Source organism: Eretmochelys imbricata, chromosome 24 (assembly GCF_965152235.1).
Source record: "Eretmochelys imbricata isolate rEreImb1 chromosome 24, rEreImb1.hap1, whole genome shotgun sequence".
Classification (NCBI taxonomy): domain Eukaryota; kingdom Metazoa; phylum Chordata; order Testudines; family Cheloniidae; genus Eretmochelys; species Eretmochelys imbricata.
The window spans coordinates 3451841-3477098 of NC_135595.1; the positions used below are offsets into that span (position 1 = coordinate 3451841).

At 49.0% G+C, this 25258-nt stretch overlaps 2 protein-coding genes across 5 annotated transcripts in view; one reads left to right on the forward strand and one right to left on the reverse strand.

The window, feature by feature from the left end:
* The window catches only part of COPA (coat protein complex I subunit alpha), a 32649-nt gene extending 32433 nt beyond the window's left edge, over nucleotides 1-216 (reverse strand). Inside the window, exon 1 of the mRNA XM_077840908.1 lies at nucleotides 78-216. Within this exon, the coding sequence (XP_077697034.1) occupies nucleotides 78-117 (40 nt within the window). The 5' untranslated portion in view covers nucleotides 118-216. The remainder of the gene's footprint in view (nucleotides 1-77) is intronic.
* A 112-nt stretch (nucleotides 217-328) lies between these two features.
* On the forward strand, nucleotides 329-24825 carry NCSTN (nicastrin). 4 transcript variants are annotated; one of them, XR_013348686.1, is made up of 19 exons: nucleotides 340-452; nucleotides 2265-2303; nucleotides 2574-2678; nucleotides 5128-5251; nucleotides 6158-6276; nucleotides 7425-7570; nucleotides 8799-8949; nucleotides 10058-10167; nucleotides 11714-11866; nucleotides 13967-14071; nucleotides 14328-14405; nucleotides 15342-15511; nucleotides 17585-17687; nucleotides 17933-18028; nucleotides 19243-19330; nucleotides 19467-19621; nucleotides 20490-20702; nucleotides 23436-24046; nucleotides 24215-24825. XR_013348686.1 is itself a non-coding variant. In XM_077841227.1 (18 exons), the coding sequence occupies exons 1-18, from the start codon at nucleotides 353-355 to the stop codon at nucleotides 23556-23558; spliced, it is 2178 nt and encodes a 725-aa protein (XP_077697353.1). In that variant the 5' UTR covers nucleotides 340-352; the 3' UTR covers nucleotides 23559-24825. The 4 variants fall into 4 exon arrangements, 3 of the variants coding, with proteins under 3 accessions (XP_077697356.1, XP_077697353.1, XP_077697355.1); XM_077841227.1 differs by having other exon boundaries at nucleotides 23436-24825; XM_077841229.1 differs by having other exon boundaries at nucleotides 10061-10167; nucleotides 23436-24825.
* The last annotated feature ends 433 nt before the right edge of the window (nucleotides 24826-25258 follow it).

Genomic DNA, 25258 nt, shown 5'->3' on the forward strand with positions numbered 1-25258 from the left:
GGGGGCCGGGGGGGGCAAATGGGGGGAGGGGCGGTGAACGCGGATCGGGGGGGGGAGGGGCTGGAGGGCCTCGGTACCTTTCACCCGGGCCGACTTGGTCTCGAACTTAGTCAGCATCGCGCCCCCCGGCTCCGGCTCCGGCTCCGACCCGCCGCCCGGACTCGCCCCTCAGCCGCGAGCCTCCACGTCGGCCCCGGAACCGCCCCGCTGCCGCTTCCGCTGCCGCCCGGGAACCATAGAGCGGGAGGCCTCCGCAGGCCAGAGAGGCGCTTCCCGCGTGTGCGCGCGCACGCGCAGAGGGCCCTGGCCCGGCCCGGTCCACCCCGAGCAGGAAGCGGAAGCCGCGGAGAAGATGGCGGCCGGGGCCGGCTGGAGAATGGGAGCCGCGGAGCGAGGGGGCCGGGGGGCGGAGACCCTGTTCCGTGGGCTCCTCTTCTGCGTGCTGGGCTGCGGTGAGACTCGCTCCCCCTGGGGGGCTGTGGGGGGCGGTGGGGCCCCTTCCCCCGGGGACTGTGGGGGGGCGGCGCTGGGGCCCCTGCTCCTGGGGGGGTGGCTGGACGGCGGGCCCCCTTCCCCTGGGATGGTAGGCGGGGCGGTGGGGCCTCTCCCCCGGGAGCTGGGGGGCGGCTGGACCCCCTTCTCCTGGGGGGCGGCTGGACAGCGGGGTCCCTCCCTGGAAGCTGGGGGGGGCGGGGCCCCTTCTCGGGGGGGCGGCTGGATGGTGGGGCCCCTCCCCCTGGGGGGTGGCAGGCGGGGCGGTGGGGTCCCTCCCCGGGAGCTGTGGGGGGCAGGGCCCCCTCTCCTGGGGGCCGGGGCCCCTCCCCCGGGGGCTGCGGGGCCCCTCCCCCATGGGCTAGGTGGGGGGCGGCGGCAGGCGGGCAGAGGAGCGGAGGGTTGAGACAGCCCTTGCAGGGGATGGTGGCGTCTCTGTCGAGGCGTGAGACGCTCAAGCCCGGAGTCGGGTCTGCCCAGGGCTGGCCTGATGGGGGGCCGCGGGGGTGCAGATAGCGTCTGTAGAAGGACTGCGGCTAAACAACTTTCTCTCTTGATGGGGGAAGGTAAAGTCAGCAGCAGGCTGGTGATGCTCCTGTCCTGGCAGGCTGGGAATGTGTTGCTGCACAGCTTACTTACGCTGGCATTTCTTCCCACTGGCTGAGAGCTCCCCCAGGCCTGGTGCTAAAAGGTGCGGGGTGGGCACCCTGTGTGCGGTGACAGGCATTACTGAGCTGTCTGCCGGTTTGCTGCTACGACGATGCTGAACCCGCACTAGTGTTTTGTGGCTGGCTTTTTGTTTGGGTAAAACGAACAGCGACTGTGGGAGCTTCTATCCCATATCATCCTTCCTTCCATGTGCTGCATTCACTTAGTGTGCACGTTAAAGTCAATCAATTTTATTTTGAGATGCTAGATTCCAGTGTTGTGGAAATAATCCTAATTTGCATATCATTTAATTGGGGAGATGTTGGGGGTTTTTTTTAATAGCGTGTTTCGTATTAAATTTCACTCTGAAATATGGCAGTAAATAGAAAATAATGAAATAGGGTATCCTATGCTTATGTGTGGCATTATTACCAAATCTCTAATATTTGTACTATTTCCAAAGACAATACACCATTTATGTATCTGCTAAAAGTGATGCTGATCATCAGTTCTGTCACTTACTTAGAATTAGGAATACCCAGATAAAAGATTGAGTAAATAGCAAAGCCACAGAGATGTGTTGAGATGCTTACTGGATAGACTACTGGACTGGGATTCTATTCCCGGGTCTGCCCTTGCCTGCAGGTGGCCTGGAGCAGGTCACTTTGCCCCTCTCACCTCAGTTTCCCCATCAGGAAAATGCGGATAATGATACTGACCTTTGGAAAGTGCCATGTAAGAGCTAAGGATTGTTGTTGCTATAATAAAAATCACAGTCCATACTTAGCGCTTAGTATCTTCAAAAATATTATGCAAACATTGTTCCTCACAGCCCCCCTGTCAGAAAAGTTACTATTACACATGTTTTTCAGACAGGGAGACCAAGGCACACAGAAGTGATGTGGCCTTGCATGAGGTCTCTTATTGAGTGTGTGTCAGAGCTGGGATTAGAACCCACACGTTCCTGCTCCTGTGTATGGACCACGAAGATCAATCTACCCTCATTTTAACTGTTGGGTCAGAGATGATTGTCGGACCACAGAACTGAGAATTGACTTCTTTATTCTGCTGCGTTTCTAAATTGGTTCATGTTGCATATAGCATCTTTCATCCAAACTTTACAGAGCTCCACCCACAGCTGAAAAGCAGCATCTTCACATTAGGTATGTGATAGCTTTTTAAACAGCGCGTATCAACACTATGCCTCGGTGGGTGATAGGAAATGAACAATACTTCAGTTAAAACTGCAAGGGAATTTACAGGGAAGTGAATTATTCAGTTGGTATTTAGCAGAGAGTCTAGGAATTACTTTAGTCAGGTGCCTTTAATTTTCACCCAGAAGGCAACGAGACCTAGATGAAATTGAATTTGTTCCTGTTACAGAACCCAGTGTGACCTCTTATTTATCCTGAATTTTGTTTCTTTTTCTTCAGGTTTCTGTTGGGGCAATTCTATAGAGAGGAAAATCTATATCCCCTTAAACAAGACTGCCCCGTGTGTTCGTCTTTTGAATGCCACTCATCAAATAGGCTGTCAGTGTAAGTGTTGTGAACGCTTATTTTACTTTAAGTTGAAGAGACAATCCCCTCTCTTTCACTAACTGAGAGAACATGCATCATTTTTGTGGCTTCTTCCTGAACTACTTTTAGTTTGTCAATGTCTTTCTGATAATGTAGTGCCAAAAAATGAAAGCTGTATATTCCAGGTGTGATCACACTAGAGCAGAGGTGGGCAAACTATGACACGCGAGCCACATCTGGCCCGTGGGACCGTCCTGCCCAGCCCTTGAGCTCACAGCCAGGGAGGCTAGTCTGCGGGCCCTCCCCTGCTGTCCCCCCATCCCCGAAGCCTCACCTCGCCACGCTGCTAGTGCTCTGGCCCGCCACTTCTGCCTGGCAGCATGGCTGCAGGGCTGCAAGCTCCTGCCGCTCTGAGCGTCATGATAAGAGGGCAGGGAGTGGGGGGATTGGATAAGAGGCTCTCGGGGGGGCGGTTGGATGGGGTGGAGGTTATGGGGGGGCGATCAGGGGACGGGGAATGGGGGCGTTGGATAGGTGTGGGAGTCCCGGGGGTGGGGGGCCGTCAGGGGGTGTGGTTAGGGGACAGGGACTAGGGGGTGTTGGATAGAGAGTGGGGTCCCATGGGCCTTTAGGGGCGAGGATACCCCGGGAGAGGGTGGTCAGGGGACAAGGAGCAGGGGGGGTTGGAGGTTCTGAGGGGGTGAGAAGTGGGAAGGGGTGGATTGGGGCGGGGGCCAGGCTGTTTGGGGAGACACAGCCTTCCCTACCTGGCCCTCCATCCAGTTTTGCAGTTGTGATGTGGCCCTTGGGCCAAAAAGTTTGCCCACCCCTGCACTAGAGCCATATGAGATGCGCTATCACTTCACTGCTCCCTGGTATTCCCAACCCCACGCACTTCAGAAATCCTAAGGTTGCTTTAAAATCATGAAATTAAGGCTTGCAATAAAATGGTGAGAGTTGGCAACACTGCCCAAAATTGCTTTGATCTTTCTTGGTGCTAAGTGCTATCGCATTCATATGTAATTAGCTTAATATCCATGAGAGGATAGTAGGAGATTTCCTGTTATTTAAATAGTTAGATTTCACCAGGGCTCAAAAGTTTCCTTAATATCCTCCCAAAACCAAGGAGCCATGTGCACTGACCTGTCCCTCTATAATGTAGGCCTCTCATTGTGAAATTTCTTTATATTGTTTTCTGTAATGTCATTTTTGTGTCAGTTTCCTTGACTTTTGTACAGTTACTAATAAACCACAGCATGTTTAGTTACTTTGGTAAGGCGACATGCCTAACATGCGGCTGGCCAGTCACGTGTCTTTGGTTCCAGGGTGCGTGTAATCAGTTAAGCATCCTCCCTTTCACGTGCTTTCCTCTGTCTAGAGTATTGTTTTAAAACTCTCCATGGGCTGTGGTTTTAGTTTGTTTTTAATTTTGTTGGTTTGTTGTACTACTGAGGTTTGCGGGTTGTTGGGATGACAGAGAAGGAGCACTGATCTAATAAAATTCGTTCGCTGCTACAGATACTGTGCAGAAAGGGTTTCCTGTGAGTCAGCATTTTGTTAATTTGTAGTTGGGTCTCATTGTGTGTCCTCAGAGTGAACCACGTTCCAACATGGACCCTGTCAGCAGCAGTTAAAGGCCAGAACAACTGCACATGGCCTTCTACTCTAGTGTAGCAGGTGCTCCAACTTTCTCATATAACAATGTGAGCCACCTCTTAATACAGATTGTTTTACGGGCACCTCCCTTCCCAATCCCATAATACTCCTGTGACAACTACAGCAATTGCTGACCAGGAAATGTGATCACCTCTGTGTATTTTTAGCTGTCTCTGATGCAATAAGTGCTTTGGAAAATGTTAAGCACGCTGTTTTCTTTTGCTTCTCATTTGATTCCTGCCCCGATCTGTCCTGCTCCGCTCTCCCCCTGCATATGGCTTCTCTGCTGCTGGACCCCTCCTGTCTCACTGCACATGCTTCCCTTCTCCCTGTGCTTCTCCAGATGTACTCTCAGCTGATATGTTCCCTTCTTTCCTTCTCTTCTGGACCTTCCCCACTTGCTGGTGGCTGGCATCTCCTGTTTCCTCCTCGTACTTCCATCTCAGTGCCTCATTTCCCCTGTATACAGTGAGGTTCATACTCAACATCCTCCTTCATCCCCCAAGAGGCAGGTGATGTTTAATTCATTGATATACCTAAAGTACTTCAAAATCTTTAGATAAAATCTGCTTTAAAAAGGCAAATGATTATTATGATTATCTCTTAAACAACTCTTTCAGCCTGATTCATCTAAAAGACAACTGTGTTTTTTAGTTGTTGGTCATCTCTTAGCTGAACTGTACAAGTCAGTCGCTCCTTCCCTCTAATCCCATATGTTGGTCTTTCTTTCACTGAAGTGCACAGAAAGCGTACAGCTGTGAGGGAAATGGATTTTGGTGAACCATGGACCATTCTGTCTTTCTCTCTGCAGCTTCCATGAATGGAGACACAGGAGTAATCCATGTGGTGGAGAAGGACCAGGACCTGAAATGGGTGCTTACTGATGGACCTCATCCCCCGTACATGGTACTGCTAGAGGGGGGGCTTTTCACCAGGTAAGGAGCTACGGTTAATCGCCTCTTCTCTGCCGAGGCAACGTGAGCCCAAATGCAAACACAGGGGCCCTAAATTCAGTGGCCACATTTGCCATTTGGGCACTCGGAACAAGCTCCTGTGTGTGTTTGAGCAGCCAAATCTGGAGTTCTGAATTCACTTGAGATGGGTGCTTGGGAATTGGTTCCGAAAGCCTGGTTTTTTGGCAGTGCTGTACCTCTGAAGCACCCTTTGTAGGCTGCAGAACACCACTGAAAACCAGACCCTTGTGCCTACTTTTAGAAAAGTAAATTGGAAAACTAGATTGAGTGTTCTTCATGTATACTGGTACCTGTACCTGTCAGTACCTCAACAGACGGCTTAGTAGTTGGAGCACGATTCCTGGGTTCTCTCCTGGCTCTGCTAATGACTGTGTCTGTTTCCCCATCTATAAAATGCAAATAACTATCTCACAGCGGTTTGGTACAGCTTATGGAATGGTTTTTGGTTTGTGATACTTTTACTGGTGCTTGGCCTAAACCAGTGGTTCTCAAACTGTGAGTTGGGACCCCAAAGTGGGTTGTGACCCCTTTTTAATGGGGTCACCAGGGCTGTCATTAGACTTGCTGGAGTACAGAGTTGAAGTCAAAACCCAGGCCCCACTGCCCAGGGCCAAAGCTGAAGCCTGAGGGCATCAGCCCTGGGTAGCGAAGCTCAGGTTACAGGCCCCCCTCCTGGGGCTGAAGCCCTTGGGGTGGTGGGGCTCAGGTTTTGGTCCCCCCTCCTGGGGTCGTGTAGTAATTTTTTTTTCATCAGAAGGGGGTCTCAGTGCAATAAAGTTTGAGAACCCCTGGCCTAAATCTTTCCCTGTGGTAAGATTGCCAGGGAATCTGGGGGGCTGTTTCATCCATATTCTCTCTTTGTTCCAGGGAGCTGATGCTGCAGCTGAAGGGATCTTCACGAGTTTCTGGGCTGGCTGTGGCCATCTCCAAACCCATCCCTGCACAAGGATTCTCCCCTGGCTTAAAATGCCCAAATGATGGGTTTGGTAAGGAAACATTAAGCCCTTAGTTTGGCTCAGGAGGGGGTGATCAGAGTAGGAAGTGTTTTGCAAAAGACTGACAACCTGGAGCTTTACGCTTGCTCTGGGATTGTGTGTGAATTATTGCTTTACAATTTAGACTCATTAACATTCTGTAGGTGTAACCAGTTTGTGCTGGAATCTTGTCAGATTTCACAAGGGTTGGGTTGGGGTCAGTATGCAAATGGGAGACCTTCAAAGGAACACCTGAGGTGCTCTAGAAGGTGGTGTTAGTGATTCACTAAGGGTTTTCTTCCTTGCGTCATGCAGACTGACCTGGTCTCTCTGCAAGTTCCTCTTTCAGATGAGGGATAAAACTCATTCTGACCACCTATGGTCATTAAAAGATCTTGTGGCTCTCTTCATAGTATTGCACTTTTAATCCCAGTGTCCTGGCCAAATTCCAGCCCTCTTAATTCCATTCTACCTCCCTATGTTCCCCCTGCAGGCTCATTTGGGTATTCACTTCAATGGGTATTCACTGTCTGCCCTAACACACCGCGGTGTGCTGCTAACCCACTGCTGTGTTCCACCTCAGAGGTGGCTGCAGGTTGGTGGTGGGTGAAGTGATGCTATACTATGTATAGATTGTACAGCACTTTGCGATGCCTTGCAATGAAAGGTGCTGTAGAAACACACAAGGTGAGTTTGGTCTGTTGGCATTTGTCATACCATCACCTTCATGCTGTTCGCACAGCACGTAGGTGTTACAATGACTGGCGCTTTATAAACGCTTCGAGGCGCTTCCAGCACATGATGGAGCGCGGAAAATGGTGTGAGTGTCTCTCTTTCAAAGTACAATATTTCTCTGTATGCATCTCCCACTCTCTCAGCATGTGATAAATGCTCATTATGTGCTTCTGCCAACCTCTTGGCATGTGATGGCTTTGAATGTGCCTATCTATCGTTCTCTTCACATGGCAGTGCTCTGTCTCTTCTGTTTTCCCCGCATGTGGCAACTGAATCCATCTCTCTGTTTTTTTTTCCGGCTGGTTTCTTAGCCTGTGGTGGTGGTCTCTCTGTTCCTGCTGCAGTTTGCTCAGCGGGCCCTGCCTTTCCAACGCTTTGCGCTGTTCCCTCAATGATTTGAGCCGCCTGTTTCTCCATGCCCGCAGGTGTCTATTCCAATGATTACGGCCCTCAGTATGCTCATTGCAACTGGACTATGTGGAATCCTCTCGGGAATGGGCTTGCTTATGAGGATTTCAATTTCCCCATCTTTCTACTTGAAGATGCCAACGAGACTCAAGTTATTAAGCAGGTACTATACCTTAACACGGGGTGGGCAAAATTTTTGGCCCAAGGGCCACATCTGGGTATGAAAATTGTATGGCGGGCCCTGAATGCTCTCCAAATTGGGGGTTGGGGTGCGGGAGGGGGTGAGGGCTCTGAGGTGGGTCTGGGGATGAGGGATTGGGGGTGCAGGAGGGTGCTCTGGACTGGGACCAAGGGGCTCAGAGGGCAGGAGGGGGATCAGGGCTAGGGGTGCAGACTCCGGGCAGTGATTACCTCAAGCAGCTCCTGGAAGCAACGGCATGTCCCCGCTCTGGCTCCTGTGTGGCCAGGCAGCTCTGTGCACTGCTCTGTCCACAGGCGCTGCCCCTGCAGCTCCCATTGGCTGGGCTGTAGGGGCAGTGTATGGGGCAGGGGCTGCGTAGGAGCCAGAGGGGGGACATGCTACTGCTTCCGGGAGTCGCGCAGAGCCACGGGAGCCACGGCACGTGCGGAGTGGGGCAAGCCCTGGACCCCAATCCTTGGTGGGACCTAAGGGCCAGATTAATACGTCTGAAGGGCCGGATGTGGCCCCCGGGCCATAGTTTGCCCACCCCTGCCTTAACACCTGCAGAGGGGAGTCTAGCTGTGCCACTTCGGTAGGGAAATAGTTTCTTCCACACTAACTTATGCTCATCTGAGCTGCCAACTTCCCAAATTAGTAAAATTTTGCAGGTGGGTTCGGGGAAACAGGCCGTTTGTATGTAAGGTTAAAATTTGGAACCAGTTAAGAGTCTTCATCTGATAGGGGAATCTTGGTTTAAAATCTATTCTGTGCTTGTGTACCCATCTGTAAAGAGGAGAGTAGGGGTCTGATACTTACCCAACTGTGTAAAGTGCTTTGAGATCTTCAAGTAAAAGATGCTGTGTAAGGGGAAAGTATTACGTGGAAAGACTTATTTCTCTGATTTTATTATTTATATTGTGGTAGTGCGCCCTACCTGAGACCAGGGCCCCATTGTGCTAGGCATTGTACATACGGTAAGTGGCAGTCCCTGCCCCAAGGAGCTTACAATCTAAATAGACAAGATAGACAAAGGGTGGGAGGGGAAGCAGGCACAGGGAGGGGAAGTGAAATGATTTGCCCAAGTTCTCACAGCTAGTCAGTTACAGAACGGGGACTAAAACCCAGGTCTCCTGAGTCCCAGTCCTGCGTCCTATCCGCTAGACCACTCTGCCGTATAAGAGTGAGGTATTTATTTATATTTCTGTCTCAGTGCTACCAAGACCATAACCTCCCGCAGAATGGCTCTGTCCCGGAGTACCCTTTGTGCGCGATGCAGCTTTTCGCCCACATGCATGCTGTCACCAACACGGTTACCTGCATGAGACGGAGCTCCCTCCAGACCGCCTTCAGTCTCAACCCAGGTGAGTGCACTCCTAGCAGGATGGGGTGGGGACTGGTGGTGGGAATTCGAGTGGGACATGGTGTGTGCATTAGAAAGAGGAAACTCAACCCATAGCTTTATACAATACAGCCCAGAACCACTCTGATCTTTAACGTCCGAGGAGTGGTCTGTGGTCACAACAGGTTCTGTAAGGAAGGCAGCATCCAAGCCAAACTACTGCCTGCTGGGACCTGTAGTCACCACAGACCATGCCTGTGTGCTAAAGGGGACTGTTGCTGCAGTCTGAGTCTTTACTTAGAGGACATGTGGTCCTAGCAAATAGCCCGTTTGGCCCTTGGTTGAGGAAAGTGGTTCTGTTGAATTAAGGTCTCTCGAATTCCTTCTTGGCTATGGGTTTGGAGTGATGGCACTAGCCTCCATCCCAGTGCATAGCCCAAGAACCTGCCAGGCTATTGAGTCTTAAATATGCAAAACACAAGAACAATGTGCAGTTAATTTCCTTAATCAAATGCTTTTGTGACCTCAAAGCAGCGGACCAGCTTTGAGAACCACTGATTTAGGGTATATATTGTTCATTTTGCTGAGCTAATATTGAAGCAATATTTCTTGTATTCTTGTGAACTATTTTTTATTATAACACCGCTATAGCACAATTAATAATAGCAGTGGTACCCAAAAGGCATTTCATTACATATTTTTACAGTTTCCTCCCTGTAATGTAAATAGTTTTCAGTTAAAGCAATGAGACACTCTGGGGTCCCGAAGTCCATAGTCTACAGCACAGGACATCCATGAGAAAGGGAGATAAGGGATGAGAAGGGACCTAATGCCTGCTAAGTATATTACTTGGATTGACTTGTTTGGGGATGGTGGGGTGAATAGACAAAATGGTAGAGGAGCAGTGAACACACAGGGTGACATTGGGGTCAAAATGAAATCCATGGGAATTTTGTCATTGATTTCAGTGGGGTCAGGATTTCACCCCTGATCACTAGAAAGGGGCCTGGTAGTGTTGGATCAGTTGGTAAGCTATGAACCTCCCAAACTGGCCAAAGAATAGCTTCAGTTCCTTGTTCTTTCTGCTGTCAGAGTTCCTGCTCTTAAACCGTATTGTTTCTGCTTCCTAGAAGAAGTCTGCGACGCTCTGTCTGATTATAACGTGTGGAGCACGCTGAAACCCATCAATACCTCCAGCAAAATAGACCTTATGGATGAAGTCATCATCGTTGCTACTCGAGTAGGTGGTGATGCCTAATTTTTCTGGGCTGGGGTGCAAGGGAAGGTTTTCTAGGGGAGTTGTGCCTTTATGGACTGCCCATCTTGTATGCATCAAGTCTTCCTTCCTGTAATCCAGATCTCCTACCTTAAATCTTGCTGACTAGCTGTGGTTGGTATCATTCTGCCGGTAGGAGCCATTATTCAGGTGCCAGCGGTGTCTACTGGTTAATGTAGGGGCTGAGAACGTTGGAACTCCTGGGTTTTATTTCTGGATCTGCCTCTGACTTGCTGCATGATTCTGGGCAAGCTACTCACTCTGTTTTCCTCTCGTAAAATGATGATAAATGTACCTACCTCACACAGATATTGCGAAGGTTGAATTGTTTCCAAAATGCTTTGTGATGCAAGGGTCTAGTGTACTCCAGGCCTTCTTACTCATTGATTCATAGAGTCTAAGGCCAGAAGGAACCACCAGATCATCTACTCTGGCCTCCTGTATAAGACAGGCCATTAAATTTCACCCATTTCTCCTGGCTTGAGGCCAATACCTTGCTTGGCTAAAGAATATCTTCCAAAAAGGCATCCAGTCTGGATTTGAAGATGAAGAACCCACCACTTCCCTTGGTAGTTTGTTCCAGTGGTTAATCACCCTTGCTGTTAAAAATCTGAGCCTTATTTCTAATTGTAATTTGTCTGGCTTTAGCATCCAGCTGTTGGTTCTTGTTCTGCCTTTTGCTGCTAGATTAAAGAGCCCTTTAGTACCCAGGATTTTCTCCCCATGAAGGCATTTATACACTCGAATCTAATCATCATCAAGTTATACTGTAATGTCCAAAAAACCAATCAACTCTCTATTCTTTAAAGAATGGATATTGTTCTATGGATCTTCATAACTGAATGATGGGGGAGGCCAGATTAGTGAATACCTGGCACTCCTATGATGGTTTTCTTCCATTGATCTCAAAGCACTTTACTAAGATAGGATGAGTACGATTAGCCCATTTCGACAGGTGTTGTGGGGAGGGGGGCTGAGTCATATAGGTGATAGGTCCAGGGTTTTGCAGTGAGTCAGTGACAGAGCTGGGAATAGAACCTAGGTCTCCTTGATCCCAGTCTGCTGCCTTATCCGCTGGACCGCCCTGCAGTTGGTGAATACCCTGTTTTTCCACCCCTGCAGATGAGAGAGTAGAACTCGCTGGGTCATCAGGTTTAATGGCCACAGTCTAGCCTATAGTGAACATCAGTTGAACCATTAATAGCACATCACAGTGGGCATGTGCTGCTTACAAGAGATACGATAAGAGATACTGGAATACGAGTATGTGCTGCGGGCTAGGAGTGAGATGCATTGGCACAGCTGCGCATGAGGCTCCAGGACTGGTAGAGCTATGGGAGCATGTTAAGATTCTCTGGCAGAGCAAGTTGCTTTTGTGCTTCAAGGGTGGATTCAGTTTGCGGGTGAAGGTTCTGGCTGTGTCTTATCGAGTTCTTCCGTCTACCAGTCACCCTGTATTAGTTTCTGTCTGTGTACATGAGTTCCTCATTCCTCCCACTTGTGCTCACAGATTGACAGCCACTCGTTCTTCTGGAATGTAGCCCCAGGGGCAGAGAGTGCTGTCGCCTCCTTCGTGACCCACTTGGCGGCTGCTGAAGCCCTCCATAAAGTGCCAGGTGTTCAGACGCTACCAAGGAACATCATGTTCACCTTCTTCCAAGGGGTAAGATCTTCATCTCCTCCTCGCTTGTCTTGGGCAAGCAATCCGCTCCCCATCCACTCTGCCCTTTCAGTAGCAGCTCCACAGATGCTGGTAGACCTCTATGCATCTGCACCTGCCTTGTGCCAAGCCAAGAGATCCCTTCTCCAACCCCAAGCCCTATCCTGCAAAGGGGAGAGGTTCAGAGAATATGGAGTTCCTTCTGAGGGAACTGCACAAAAGCTACTAACGAATGGGGCCTGCACTTTCTAGGGGCGTCCCCGCTAAACTGTTGCAATTAGTTGAGGGAGCAAAAGAGAGTCTCTCTCTTCATCCTGGTGCAAAATAGTTTCTTTGCAAACCTAGAGCCTGGGTGCCTTGGTTCTTCATATTCATATTCCCTTAAGCCGATGCAACCTCTCCCCGAGGCATTTGTAGCCTATCCTGACGTGGTGATGGACGCAATGAATGAACGGGTCTCTTGTATCCCTAATTTCTCACCCGCACCTTCCAGGCTTCTTTAGACCTGTACCCTGCCATCAGGATAAGTTACAACTTTGCCAGTGTAAATCTTCAAATGAAATCAGGTGAGACCAGATTAAAAATATATGTGCTGTCTGCAGTGCAGTGCGAGCACGCAGCAGTGGCTCTGGCAGCTGTGTTAAGCCAGTGTTAACTCTTGGGAGCAGGAAGGAGAGTAATGGTTAGCAGCTGATGTTCCCCTCCAGGCATGTGCAGCGATGGATGGCCTCCTTTGGGTAGCTCTGTGAAGCTAGCGCCCACGGTCCTGTGGAGTGACCATGTGACACCCCCAGCTTGGGAATCTGTAGTCAGTCCTTCCCTAAGAGTTGTGCTTGGAGCGGTGGATTGGACAGTCTCTGTGTACCATGTAGAGGAGGTAGGGAGAGTTGTCAGGTTCCACTGTACAGGAGCTTTGGGAAAGGGTTGTCTAATGGCAGCCTGATTTCTGCCTGCCGTTCCCTGGGGAGATGGTAGGAATGCCCTTACCTATAGACACCCCCAGGATACCTTCTGCCTCTCAAAATGGGTGTTCATCTCTGTCTTGCACACTCCCCTTATGAGATGGCAGGATCCCCTGATTTCCTGTTGCAGCCCCCTCCCACCCCCCCATCCCAGAGGGGTGGAAAGAAGTTGGAATGCCCTACCCTGATTTGTGCCCACGCTCTAGTATTCAGAGTCTCACGGGAGATGGTATGATCTAGTAGTTGGGGTTAATAACTAATGTTAACATTGTGATTCAGAGGAGCAAAACAGTGGAAAATAAGGACATCTAACTCATTGGTTTGTCGCGAGCCATTGCAAGCCTGTCGGATCCATACGGGAGGTGGCATTTAGATACCACAATGATGTGCAGAGGCTGTTGGGGCTTTGCGCCCATGCATCTCCCATTAACTGTAATGGAGCATGAGGCACGTGGGGCCAGAGTTAGGGCTTCTCGACACATAGCGTTCTCCCTGGTTTTGGAATAAGAGCACCTGCGTGTGGAGTGAATCCAGGCTAGATCATCAGCAGTAACTCCATGGGTAGAGAAGCCTTTTCAAAGGCTTTTAGGCACCAAAAGGTGCAGAAAGGAGACTGGTGGGATTTGCATAAGTGGCTAAGCTGATTAGGCACCCAGCTCCCATGGCTCTCTGTGGGCTCAAGGCACCTATCTGCATCTTGAGGTGCCTAAATACCCTTGTCAGTCTGGCCCATAGAGCCTGTTCACGCATGTTACAGAGAGGCAGAGTTTGTGCTGCTTTCTGCCGCTGCTGGATCAGTGTCCTTCAGTCCTCACATAGAAACAGAGATGCGGGGTGGAGATTTCCTTGGGTTTGGTGGAATTCATTAGCCACTCTGGATGTTGTTATAGGCCCATTCCTGCCATCAGGGCCTGTATCCCTGACTCATAAGGAGACAACAAAGAGCCTTTTAATTTGGAGGAAGAGGGGTTGGAATGCCCCAGTCTTCACCAAATGGCAGAATTTTCAGAAACACACAAGGGGAGGAGTTAATTCCAGATTCTCTCTTCTTCTCCACGTCCTCCTCTCCAATGCTGGTTAGGATTGAGCTCATTAACCATCCAAATGCCTATGGTTCATGCATGAACTTGTTCCATCACAGGAGACCTTTGATTACATTGGCAGCTCGCGAATGGTATATGACATGGAAAATGACAAGTTTCCCGTCCGGCTGGACAACATTCATTCCTTCCTGGAGCTGAGTCAGGTGCGAGACAAGTTTTCTGCCTGTCTCTTGGTGACAGTTCAGTTGGGCTTTTCCCAGCCAGCCCTTGCCCTTGTTCCTCCCCTTTGATCTCTTTGTGATTACCCATGTGGTGGTCGCTCTAGCTCCCATAGTCTGTTTTGTCTCTCCGGGGGAGTTTTTGGTGATTTCCCTCTGCACCAAGCTCTAAATAAGGCAAGCATTGTAAAATCCAGATGGGTCAGCAGTGTGTGTTGACAAGCGGCTTGTTCTCTTGCAGGTGGCTTTACGGAACTCTTCTGTTCTTTGGGTGCACACAGACCCTGTCTCTCAGAGGAATGAATCTATTCAAACACAGGTAATGAAACTCTCCCTTCTGCACAGAGGACAATCTGAGTCCCTGTGCTTGCTCTGTGTTTCCAGCTGCACGGAGATGCCTAGACAAGCAATGGAAAGGAAAAGCCACTTACACACTGCAGGGGAAAAATCCCCAGAGCACAGCTTCATCAGAACAGAGAGGCTTCTCTGCAGTTGCATCTCTCCACTGACACCGGGCCCCATTGCTGGGCAAAGGGCCAGATCCTCGCCCCCCTGTTTTTTGAAGAGGGCATGGCATTGGCATAGGCATGTCTGACTCCTTCCATTGATTTTGCTGACCCCCCGATGACCTGTTGATAGCGTCAGAGGTGGTGGGAGGGAGGCGGGAGGTCTCTTAGTTCTGAGTCGCTCTCCATAGCCTCTTTAGTTTCCTAGATATTTAACAGCAGCTTTCATCCCAGAGGAGCCCACTGGGCCTTTTTAACTTCTCTGACCCCTGATATGCAACCATCTCTGGGATGGAATGAAATGAGCAGCACAACATAGCTCATGGCATAGTGAAAAATTCTATATTCAGCTGATACCATGTGGGAATTTAAGGAAACAGAATGAAATTTCACAATGTGGTAAAATCATAGGGCCACTGCCTTGACTAGCAGAAAGTGCCGTGAGATCTTGAACAATCACGAGAGGTCAGGACCTTGCTCCATCTTTCTACTTAGACTGCACCTCATGTACAGCTGCGCTCCCCAGCATCACTGACTCAGCAAAAAGAATCCTCTGCTGAATTACTGCTGCTTCTGCAGCACTTGGGTTCGTGACAGTCTCCCCTCCAAGTACTACCCTGCCCTGACCCTGCTTAGGATGAGATCTGACATGATCCCAGCCCAAAGCAGTTCAGCTCCAGGCCATTCGCGTTAGCTGTGACCAAACACTGAGCGTAGAGCATTCCTAACTCCTCTCTCACCCTTTTCAGGTTAAAACCCTGCTGGAAGCTCTGATCAACAGCAGCATGAGTGCCAATGTGACTCTACAGGAGGTCAGGCAGTCTCAGCCTCTCCCGCCTTCTTCCTTCCAGCGCTTTCTGAAGGCCAGGGGCATCCCTGGGGTGGTCCTGGCTGATCATCGCACTTCCTTCCAGAACAGGTATGGGGAGCAATGCTATCTCCGTTGTGTCTGTGAGGGGTGTGTGGAGAGCAGTGGTTTCACATGGGATGTGACTGTCTTCCTGTCTGGTGTTTAAACTCTAATAGCAAAATAAAACTTTAGTGTTGCTTAACAGCCCTGCAGACTGAAGGCTGCTAGCCACGGAAGCTTCCCCCACATCACACCACCCATGTGCCAAAACCTGGACCAGGTACAAGGGGGAAGTTCAGGCTCCTTTGCTCTTTAGCCTCTGTGCTGAAACTGATAAGAAGGGGGTCGTTGTGATGAGGACACCTGTTTGCTAGGAACTGGACTCAGTGTCTTCCTCTCCCTTCCTCACAACTCATGTCAAAGTGGCCCCAAACAGCTGAGACTTCGGATCCCAAGACCGTGCTGAATTTGACATGGTGAACTAGAGGAGGGGCAGTTTGAGACACAGATTAGGGCAGAAATTCTCCAGGGTCTAGAAACCCAGAGAATTGTAGATGACATGGTTTGACTTTCAGAACCCTTGAGCACCAGGTCTCATGATGGTAGCCAAAGTGACTTACCGAGAATGGCAGAGCCGGGATTCCTAGCTCCAGTCCAGTGGCTGCAGCCTGGCATGCTGCTTTGTAGCGTAAGGATTCCCGGGATGCATTGCATTTTCTAGTAGAAACCCAAACACCTGACTCCCTCTGCAGTCCATGGTAAAGAAACTCAGGTGTGTCCACTCTGACCGCAGCCAGCATCTGCCCCCATGAGGCTGGAGCCTCCTGTCTCCAACACTGTGTGGGGTTGGGGGCACTATCAAAGCTTAGCAAACACGCATGCAAAACCGTTTCCAGGGAGGTGCCCAGCTCGGAAGGCTACATAGACTCCATTTCCAGTGGTAGCCAGCAGAGGGCAGCTCAGCCTCCCAGAACATCCCACCTTGGGGGTGCGCTGCCTACCATACAAGCAGTGTGGTGGATGGAGGACAGAGGGGAGTGGGGGGAGCAGCCATGTGCCATGTAATTGAACAGGCGCAACATAATTATCCTGACAAGCGAAAAAAATCCAGTTTTGTACAGAAAACGTTCCCCGCAGCTGGCTGGGAGCCAGAGGTGAGCAAATGGCAGCTGAGCGTGTCTGAGCCTCATCTGCTCTTCCAGAAGCTGCTGTTTTTTTTAATATATCTTTCTATTTGTGGTGGCAGGGGCCCCAGGCAGTGGAAGAGGCTCTTCCATTTACCCCACCTGACCCCCTTGTGGCATGTTCCATGAGCATCCTCTCCCGGGGGGCATTGGAGAGTGGAGGGATGGGAGTGGGGAGGGAATTGCTTGTGACTCGTACCCAGCCCGTCATTCCAGGTTGCCTCTCTCCCCTCATGCCTACCCCTTTCTCTGATCTGTCACGCCGTCTCTGCAGACAGCCAGGGGAAGCAGCCACCTTCCAAACTCCGGAGCAGCACAGCTCTGGGAGCGCTGGAGAATTTTGGAGAGAAGGGTAGTGCATCTCGTCCTTCCAACTCTTCTTCACTCTTGGGAAATTGCTTTCAGTGTTCCCATCCAACCTGGAAGCACAGACCATTGTGCTGGGCTTTTCGCCCAGTCCTCGATTCAGCTGTGCACTGCTGCTGCAGATGTCTTGATGCTAGACTGTCACAAAGTTAACTTGGAATCTCTCGGACCTTTCAGTGCAGGGAAGTCAATAGGTCCGGTTGGAGAAAGGAACTAGGAATCAGCACTTCTGGGTTCTGTTCCCACTTTCACCGCTAACTTGTGGCCTTGTGTATAGTTTCCCTGCTCGGTGCCTCAGTTTCTCCATCCACGTAACGGGTGCGGTAACGCCTACCCAACTGAGGTTTAATCACTGCTCGTCAGTTGCGTTGAGATCCTCAGATGGGAGAAGTGGTGCAAGGCCCAAAGACAATTATAAAGCCTCATTAAATGGTTTAAGGAGTGCGTGGGAGGCCAGCGCTCTGGCAAAGCTGCGACTCCACTCCCTGGGGACCCCTCCCAATGTCTGCTTCAGGCGTGGACCAAATTGAATTCCATGTCCTGTGATTTCTTTCCGCCCCCTTCCCCAATCCTGTTTCCCTTCCTCTTTCAGATATTACCAGAGCATGTATGACACAGCAGAGAACATCCTGATGAAATATCCTGAGGGGCTTAGCCCTGAGGAGACCCTGGACTATGTCACTGACACAGCTAAGGTTTCTGTAAAACACTATCTCTGTTCATTGCTTGCAGGGGGGTGGAGACTTGGGGGTGGCTGGGATCTGGGTGATGGGTTCTCTGCCCATTGCTGGGGTGCTTTCTACTGGGCTGGTGGCATTAGGCACTTAGATATGAATGTGCTATAAATGCTTTGATGGATGTGTGGGGACTGGCTGGCTCTCCTTCCCTGTTTTACTGGGCCTGCCTGTCTTGATTAACACAGAGCCCTCTTTCCTTGCAGTCCCTGGCAGAAGTAGCCACAGTAGTCGCCCGTGCTCTCTACCAGCTTGCGGGGGGAACCGGCAACACCTCTGCTATTCAGGCAGATCCAAGAACGGTACGAGCAGATGGGAGCCAGTCCCTGGCATCCATGCTGATCTCTCACGTATTTCCCTTCTGTCTCTGTTTATGTGTGTTTACACGGCATGCTGGCCTGTCTGTCTCCCTATGTGCCTGCCTCCCTCTCCCTTTCTCCACCATAGCTGAATGACTAGCACTTTACCCTTCTCTAGTGCCTCCCATCAGATCCCAGTGTCTTACACAAGCCCCCAGCAAAACAGAACAATATTTATCCTTGTTATGCAGAGTTGGGGGTGGAATGGGGGGAACTGATGCACAGATGGGTCATGCAAGCAGTTGGTGGCAAAGCTGGGGATGAAACCCAGAACTCTCAACTCCCAGCCCTTCACTTTAGGTACTAGATCATCCGCCCTCCCAGAACTGCAAATGGAACCCGGGTATCCTGGCCCCCAGCCTTGTGCTTCTGCCATTAGATCACATTCCCACAACTGAGAATGGAACACAGAAGTCCTGGCTCCCAGCCCTGTGCTTTTAGCCGCTAGATCGTAGAAATGAAGGACTGGAAGGGACCTTGACAGGTCATCTTGTCCAGTCCCCTGTGCTGAGGCAGGACTAAGTATTATCTAGACCAGTGCTACTCAAACTGGTGGTCCGGTCTGCGAGCCATCAGCTGCCGGTCTGCGCACACATTGGGGAAAAAAAATTGCCGGTCCCCCACATCAGATAGCTCGAGAAGCACTGCTTTAGACCATCCCTGACAAGTGTTTGTCTAACCTGTTCTTAAAATACCCCAGCGACAGAGATTCCACAACCTCCCTAGGTAATTTTGTTCCAATGCTTAACTACCCTGACAGTTAAGAAGTTTTCCTAATGTCGAAGCTAAATCTACCTTGCTGCAATTTAAGCTCATTGCTTCTTGTCCTGTCCTCAGTGGTTAAGGAGAACAATTTGTTGCTCTCCTTTTTATAACAACCTTTTATGTACTTGAACACTGTTATGTCCCCCCTCAGTCTTCTCTTCTCCCAACTAAACAAACCCAGTGTTTTCAGCCTTTCCTCATAGGTGATGTTTTCTAGCCCTTTTATCATTTTTGTTATTTTCCTCTGGACTTTCTCTAATTTGTCCACATCTTTTCCAATTGTGGTGCCCAGAATGGGACAAAGTACTCCAGCTGAAGCCTTATGCTGGTGTACTTCCTGATTTGTCTTGTAAAGTTGAATGTGGATGAACCCATTTCCATCTCACTTTCAGGTCTCCAGAATGCTCTATGGGTTTCTGATTAAAACTAACAACTCCTGGTTCCAGTCCATCATTAAACAGGACCTGAAAGGACTCTTGGGTAAGCATGGTCTGGGGAAGAATTCAGAGCCAGCTTAAACCTTGATATGTCACCTGGGAACTTTCTAAAGTTCTGTGGTAACCTCTTTGGCATCTGGCTTTCTCCCTGCCAATCCTGTTTTCTCTGACTCTCCCAGGTGATGAACTTCCCCAGCACTACATTGCAGTTACCACACTGGTGAACACCACCCAGCTAGTGCAGTATGTTCTGGCCAATCTCACGGGCACGGTTGTCAATTTCACCAAGGAGGAGTGCCTGAACCCTGAAAAAACACCCAACCCCGAGAAGGAAGTAAGTTGCCATCTGAGTAGAATGAGGGTGGGGGATAGGAACAGAAACACTGGGCTAGTGAACTCCACTGACGTCCCTGCGATGAATTGGTCTCACTTTCGCCTCTCTGAAGAAAGTTGGATGGAAAAATTTCCTTCTGTCCTGAACAAGACATGGGAGAGATGAGGAAAGTCCTCCTCCTTCATAGAGACATCCCAGCAGCATCCTAGTGCCCGAGGCAGGAGAAGCTTCAGAGGGAGTGCTCCTTTAAAGTGAGTACAGCTGGCATGGCAGCATGGGTCACAGATGCATAAGTCTGAGGGCGCTTTGAATGGCCAATATACTGCCTGTGAATTATGCCATTATGCCATGGAATTGAGTCTCATGTCAACACAGGCATTGGCAGTGCAAGCATCCATCACCAGTGGGCCTCTACCCAGTCCTGGTGTCAGGGTCTTTCGTTCTTTGGCCAGTCAGTCTCTCTAACTTCTACAGAGACTCATAAAACTGAGACCTTGGCTACTCCCGGGCATCAAAGATCTCATGATGCCTTCGACAAGAGATGGGGCGTTAGCCCTGAGGTCCTGGATAAACTCTAGCTTTTGAATTACGTTCTGCCAACATAAATCCCCTGCAGTTTCAGCTGGACACAGGACTGTCACTCCCAGTCCTCAGCTGTTGTACACTGTTGTGTGTAGTTAAACAGAACCCACACTCCACCTCAGAGAGAGCCACTTTTCAGCAGTGAGTGAAGCGAACCTCATACAGTCAGTACAATCAGTAAAGCCTATTATGATCCCAGAGAGCAAGTGAGGTTCCAGGAAAACGGGTCCTGATGGTTTTTTGCTAGTGCCCTGTTGGGTCTCACTCCCCAGCGTTCTCTTTGCAGATGTACGTTTATACGTGGGTGCAGGGTTCCAGGGACGCAAACTCAACGTCGCGAGTTCCCTTCTGTGTCCAGTCAACTGTCCGTCTAACCAAGGCCGCCTCTCCTGCCTTCGAGCTGAAGCAGTGGGGATCCACAGAATACTCCACATGGACAGAGAGCCGCTGGAAGGATATCCGCGCCCGCATATTTCTCGTAGCCAGCAAGGAGCTAGAGGTGAGTTGGTGTCTCTCCAAACACTCGAAGATGATGTTGAGGATAGATTTTAATGTCTCCTGGCAAGCTTTGAAACACATGCTGTGACCAGGTTTTATGACACCTTGTGCTATCCTCCTATCAGATCTCAACAGCTAAGCAGGGTTGGGCTTGGTCAACTCTTAGGAGACCCTCTACAGAAATCCAGGGTGTGGCAAAAAGTGGCAGCAGTGATGAAATGGATGCGTTTCCCCAAAGTCATTTCTGAACCAACAGCCTAATATGGTGAGAGGGGTTCTGACCATTTTTGGTGACTAAAGAACTTGGGACACTTTGCAAGACTGAAGGCTTTAACTGTAGTCTTCTGGTGAAATTCCAACAAGGATAATTCCATTCAGTTCCCCAACGTAGTTTAACTAGAGGCCATGTTAGTCTTCAGTTTCTCCCCTAAACAGCTGCATAATGATGCTTCATGCTCTTAAACTGCTCTGAGCTCCCTCCCAACTTAAAATGAAGGTGCATCCTGTATATTGTGTGTTGGATTATGCATGTAAAATGCTTTGGGATGCTCTGGGCTAACAGGGCCCTGTATAAATTTAAGAATATTCTGTACATTAACCATTTGTCTTGCCAAAACATGTATAATCAGAGCTCTGATTGCTCAGTGATTTTGCCTGTGTGGAATTGTGCTGCATGAGCTCTTCTTCCTTTTAAAAACAAAAATTCTAGCCCTTATGATGAAGGAAAGCCTTCCAGACATGATGCAAGTGTGAATGAAGTGCCGTCTCCTGGATCTGTAGATAGCCGGGGGGGGGAAGGGGGGAGCTGAAACATCCTAGTGGGATGTTAACTTTGAATCCTGATAGTTACAATTTAAATGTCACCATTAACTCCACCTTAATTAAATGTAATCATATAATTAAAGGCTGTATCATGCGTGTGCAAAAAGAAGGAAAAGCCAGAATTCAACCTGTCTTTCGAGTGCTTGATTTTGCAATCCTAATGTGTTTGGTGTATTTCTGAAATGGAATTTATTTTGATTTTGCCCAGTACGAAAGCCAGCCATGGCTCAGGTGTCTTTATAAGAAAATCCAGGGATCAAATACAAATCAATACATTATCCGATGTTTCAATTAAAAGCAGAGAATCAGTCAACAAAATTCTTTCAGCAACCTTCCAGTGGCTACATTGATGTTTAGCTACCAGCCAAATAAGGGTTAATTCTGAGATGGCTTTTGAACTGTGGGCCTACTTTGGAGCTCTCTGGTAGGCTGTTAGTGATGTCATACCCCTGTCTCTAAACCCTGTGAATGTACAGACCTGACTCTCATCGTCATGTGTGTTACAGCAATAAGTCACCCAGGGGCTGGGCATGCATGTCGGGGCAGTTGCTGGGCTTCTTGGGTTGTTACTCAGCGGGTGGTTACTCAGTCTGTGTTCGCAAAAAGAAAAGGAGGACTTGTGGCACCTTAGAGACTAACCAATTTATTTGAGCATAAGCTTTCGTGAGCTACATCTCACTTCATCGATGAAGTGAGCTGTAGCTCACGAAAGCTTATGCTCAAATAAATTGGTTAGTCTCTAAGGTGCCACAAATCCTCCTTTTCTTTTTGCGAACACAGACTAACACGGCTGTTACTCTGAAACCTGTCAGTCTGTGTTGTGCCTCTTAACTCCACCCCAGGCAAGTGTAACTCCCTGCCTGCCATGTCTCAACCCTTAAATATCCAGCACGAGAAATGCAAAGCTAGCGAGAGAGCTAGCTAGTGACATAGGAGCTAACAAGCTGGGTGGTCAGTTACACGAAGGTTCCTTTATGACCCTGTGACAGTATAAAGGTGCCTTGGTTTAAATGAGAACCAGGCGCAGTGACTCTGGCTTTGCCACTGGTAGGTGTTTGTACAGGAAGAGCAGCCCATTATAGGACCTTAGGAATGGATAATAAGCTCTGCAAGGCCAAAGGATTGATGCCCAGTTATATGTATTTATCCGTTGAAATAAAGAACTAATAAACTGACCAGTTAATTTCTCTGCTTTCTTAAAAAGGCATCAAATAAGAAAGGAGATAAGTGTATAAATAATGAATAGTAAAGATAAGGTGGACAGGGAGCTTCTGCTTTTCCTGTCTGATGGTACAAGAATAAGGGGACATTCAATGAAATGAAAATACACCAGATTCAGAATCAATAAAAGGAATTTTTTTTCCCCACACAACACTTAGCCTGTGTAACTCTCTGCCACTGGATGTAGTTGAGGCCAAGGTTCAAAGCGGGATTGGACATGTCTGAGGATAAAATAGTGAATCAAATACACATTTTGGAAGAGCTATTAAACTTCATGCTCGGAGCTTAAACCAATCTCTAACAATTAGGAATTAGAAGAAAAGCTAATGTGGGGAGCAGTTTATCCCACGTCTACCTAATGCAAGGTCTGTTCTCCCTTTCTCTGAAGCATAATGCTGACCACTGTCAGAGTCAGGGTACAAAAGGCTGGGTGGAACATGGGATCCGGTCCAGTCTGGCAATTCCTTTGTTCCTCTGGTTTTAGATTCTAAACTCCTTGGGCAGAGACCCACTCTTTAGCACCTAGAACAGTGGAGTCTGGATCCTTGATTTGAGGCCCCTAGGAGTCACCACAATACAATACTGAGTCTCTGCTGAGATGCTTCAGCATCCAGGAGCCTTTACAAAGTGAGTCCGTCATTCTGTATTTGTAACCACACCATTACATGTTTCCTTTCTTGTCCCCACCTAGATAATCACACTGGTCGTGGGCATCGCCATTCTGATCCTCTCTCTCCTCGCAACCTACTTCATCAATGCCAAAGCGCACGTGCTTTTCAGTAGCCCTGGGGATGCTGGGGCCGTGGCTTATTGAGTGCTTCCCGTGGGTTCAGAAACCCCAGCACTTGGATTACAACTGTTCTGACTAAAACTGGTTGGCTGACACTGGAATGTCTCTGCCTTGATAGGGACACAGGTGGATCGCTCCATGATTTCCAAGGGTGAGCCCAAGAAACTGAGCCCAGAAGCAGAAGAAACTCCCCCAAAAAACTGTGTTGACCAAGTCCTAAAAAGATCATGTTGCTTTAAAGTTTCCAAGGGCCTTGAATCTTTGACCTCCCTTTTGGGCAACTCTGAAGAGGGTCAGTACTGGATGCTACCAGCATCCAACTACCATGGATGTGTTTCCAGAATGCGGGTGGGTGTGGAGCGCATGAAGGGAAGGCCTCTCTGGGACATACGTGGATGGCAGATTTCTTTGCTCTCTCGGAGCCTTGGTTGTACCTCTTTTATCTGGATTAGCTGAAGAATTGTCTGACAGCTGCTGTGAATCTATGTAAATTACAGTGCGGACAAGGGAAGGTGTGTTGAAAAAATAATTAGATGTCAGATCTCCCTTTTTAATAGTGCAATATTTGGGAGGCGGTAGGGTTGTACATATATAAATAGCTTGGCTTAATTAAAAAAAAATCACTACTTACAAACTAATCCTTTGCTCCCACCGCCTTTCTCCACTGCTGCTTCTTACAGGACCAAGGAACTCTGGGGAATGTAGTCCATTGGATGTTGCCATGTCTGTTGCTCGTGGGAGAAGTGGAACTTGTCGGATATTTACTTTCCTCACAACAAAGCTTTTCTCTCCTGTTATAATAGGCCGAAGGACGAGAGCGCTATGTCCGGAGATTGGGCTGGGAGTTGTTACCCTTGTCTCTTTAGAATGTCAGGCTTTTGGGGGCTGGGATTGTCTGCTACTCTGTTTATACGGTGCCTAGCACAATGGATCCCCAATCTTGATTAGCCCCTAGGCACTATCACAAAATAAACATAACGAGCACTGACCTCAGCAGCTTGCAGGATTGAGCATTTGATAGCAACTAAGGCTGATTGGGGTAGGAGAACCAGCCATTCCAATGGCCCTAGATTAACTTTTTGTATCAAAAATCCCTCCCATCATTCAACATCCTTGATTTAAGAACAAGACAATGATGTTGATATCCCAAACGAACAGCTCAGATTTGTGGAAAGGAACAAATGAAAGAAAATGGAGCTAGTCAGCTCCAACCCAAACATCATCTTCACCCTTCTTAAGGAAAGGAGTACTTGTGGCACCTTAGAGACTAACCAATTTATTTGAGCATAAGCTTTCGTGAGCTACAGCTCACTTCATCGGATGCATACTGTGGAAAGTATAGAAGATCTTTTTATACACACAAGCATGAAAAAATGGGTGTTTACCACCACAAAAGGTTTTCTCTCCCCCCACCCCACTCTCCTGCTGGTAATAGCTTATCTAAAGTGATCACTATTACCAGCAGGAGAGTGGGGTGGGGGGAGAGAAAACCTTTTGTGGTGGTAAACACCCATTTTTTCATGCTTTGTGTGTATAAAAAGATCTTCTATACTTTCCACAGTATGCATCCGATGAAGTGAGCTGTAGCTCACGAAAGCTTATGCTCAGATAAATTGGTTAGTCTCTAAGGTGCCACAAGTACTCCTTTTCTTTTTGCGAATACAGACTAACACGGCTGTTACTCTGAAACCCTTCTTAAGGGTTAGTTATTCCATCTGTTCTCC

Bases quoted from the DNA above. Each gene is read 5' to 3' on its own strand.
- NCSTN (XM_077841227.1), top strand. From the start codon at position 353: ATGGCGGCCGGGGCCGGCTGGAGAATGGGAGCCGCGGAGCGAGGGGGC. The intron at 2,679-5,127 runs GTAAGTGTTGTG...TTCTCTCTGCAG, and splicing joins TCATCAAATAGGCTGTCAGT to CTTCCATGAATGGAGACACA. The intron at 17,688-17,932 runs GTTTCTGTAAAA...CTTTCCTTGCAG, and splicing joins ATGTCACTGACACAGCTAAG to TCCCTGGCAGAAGTAGCCAC.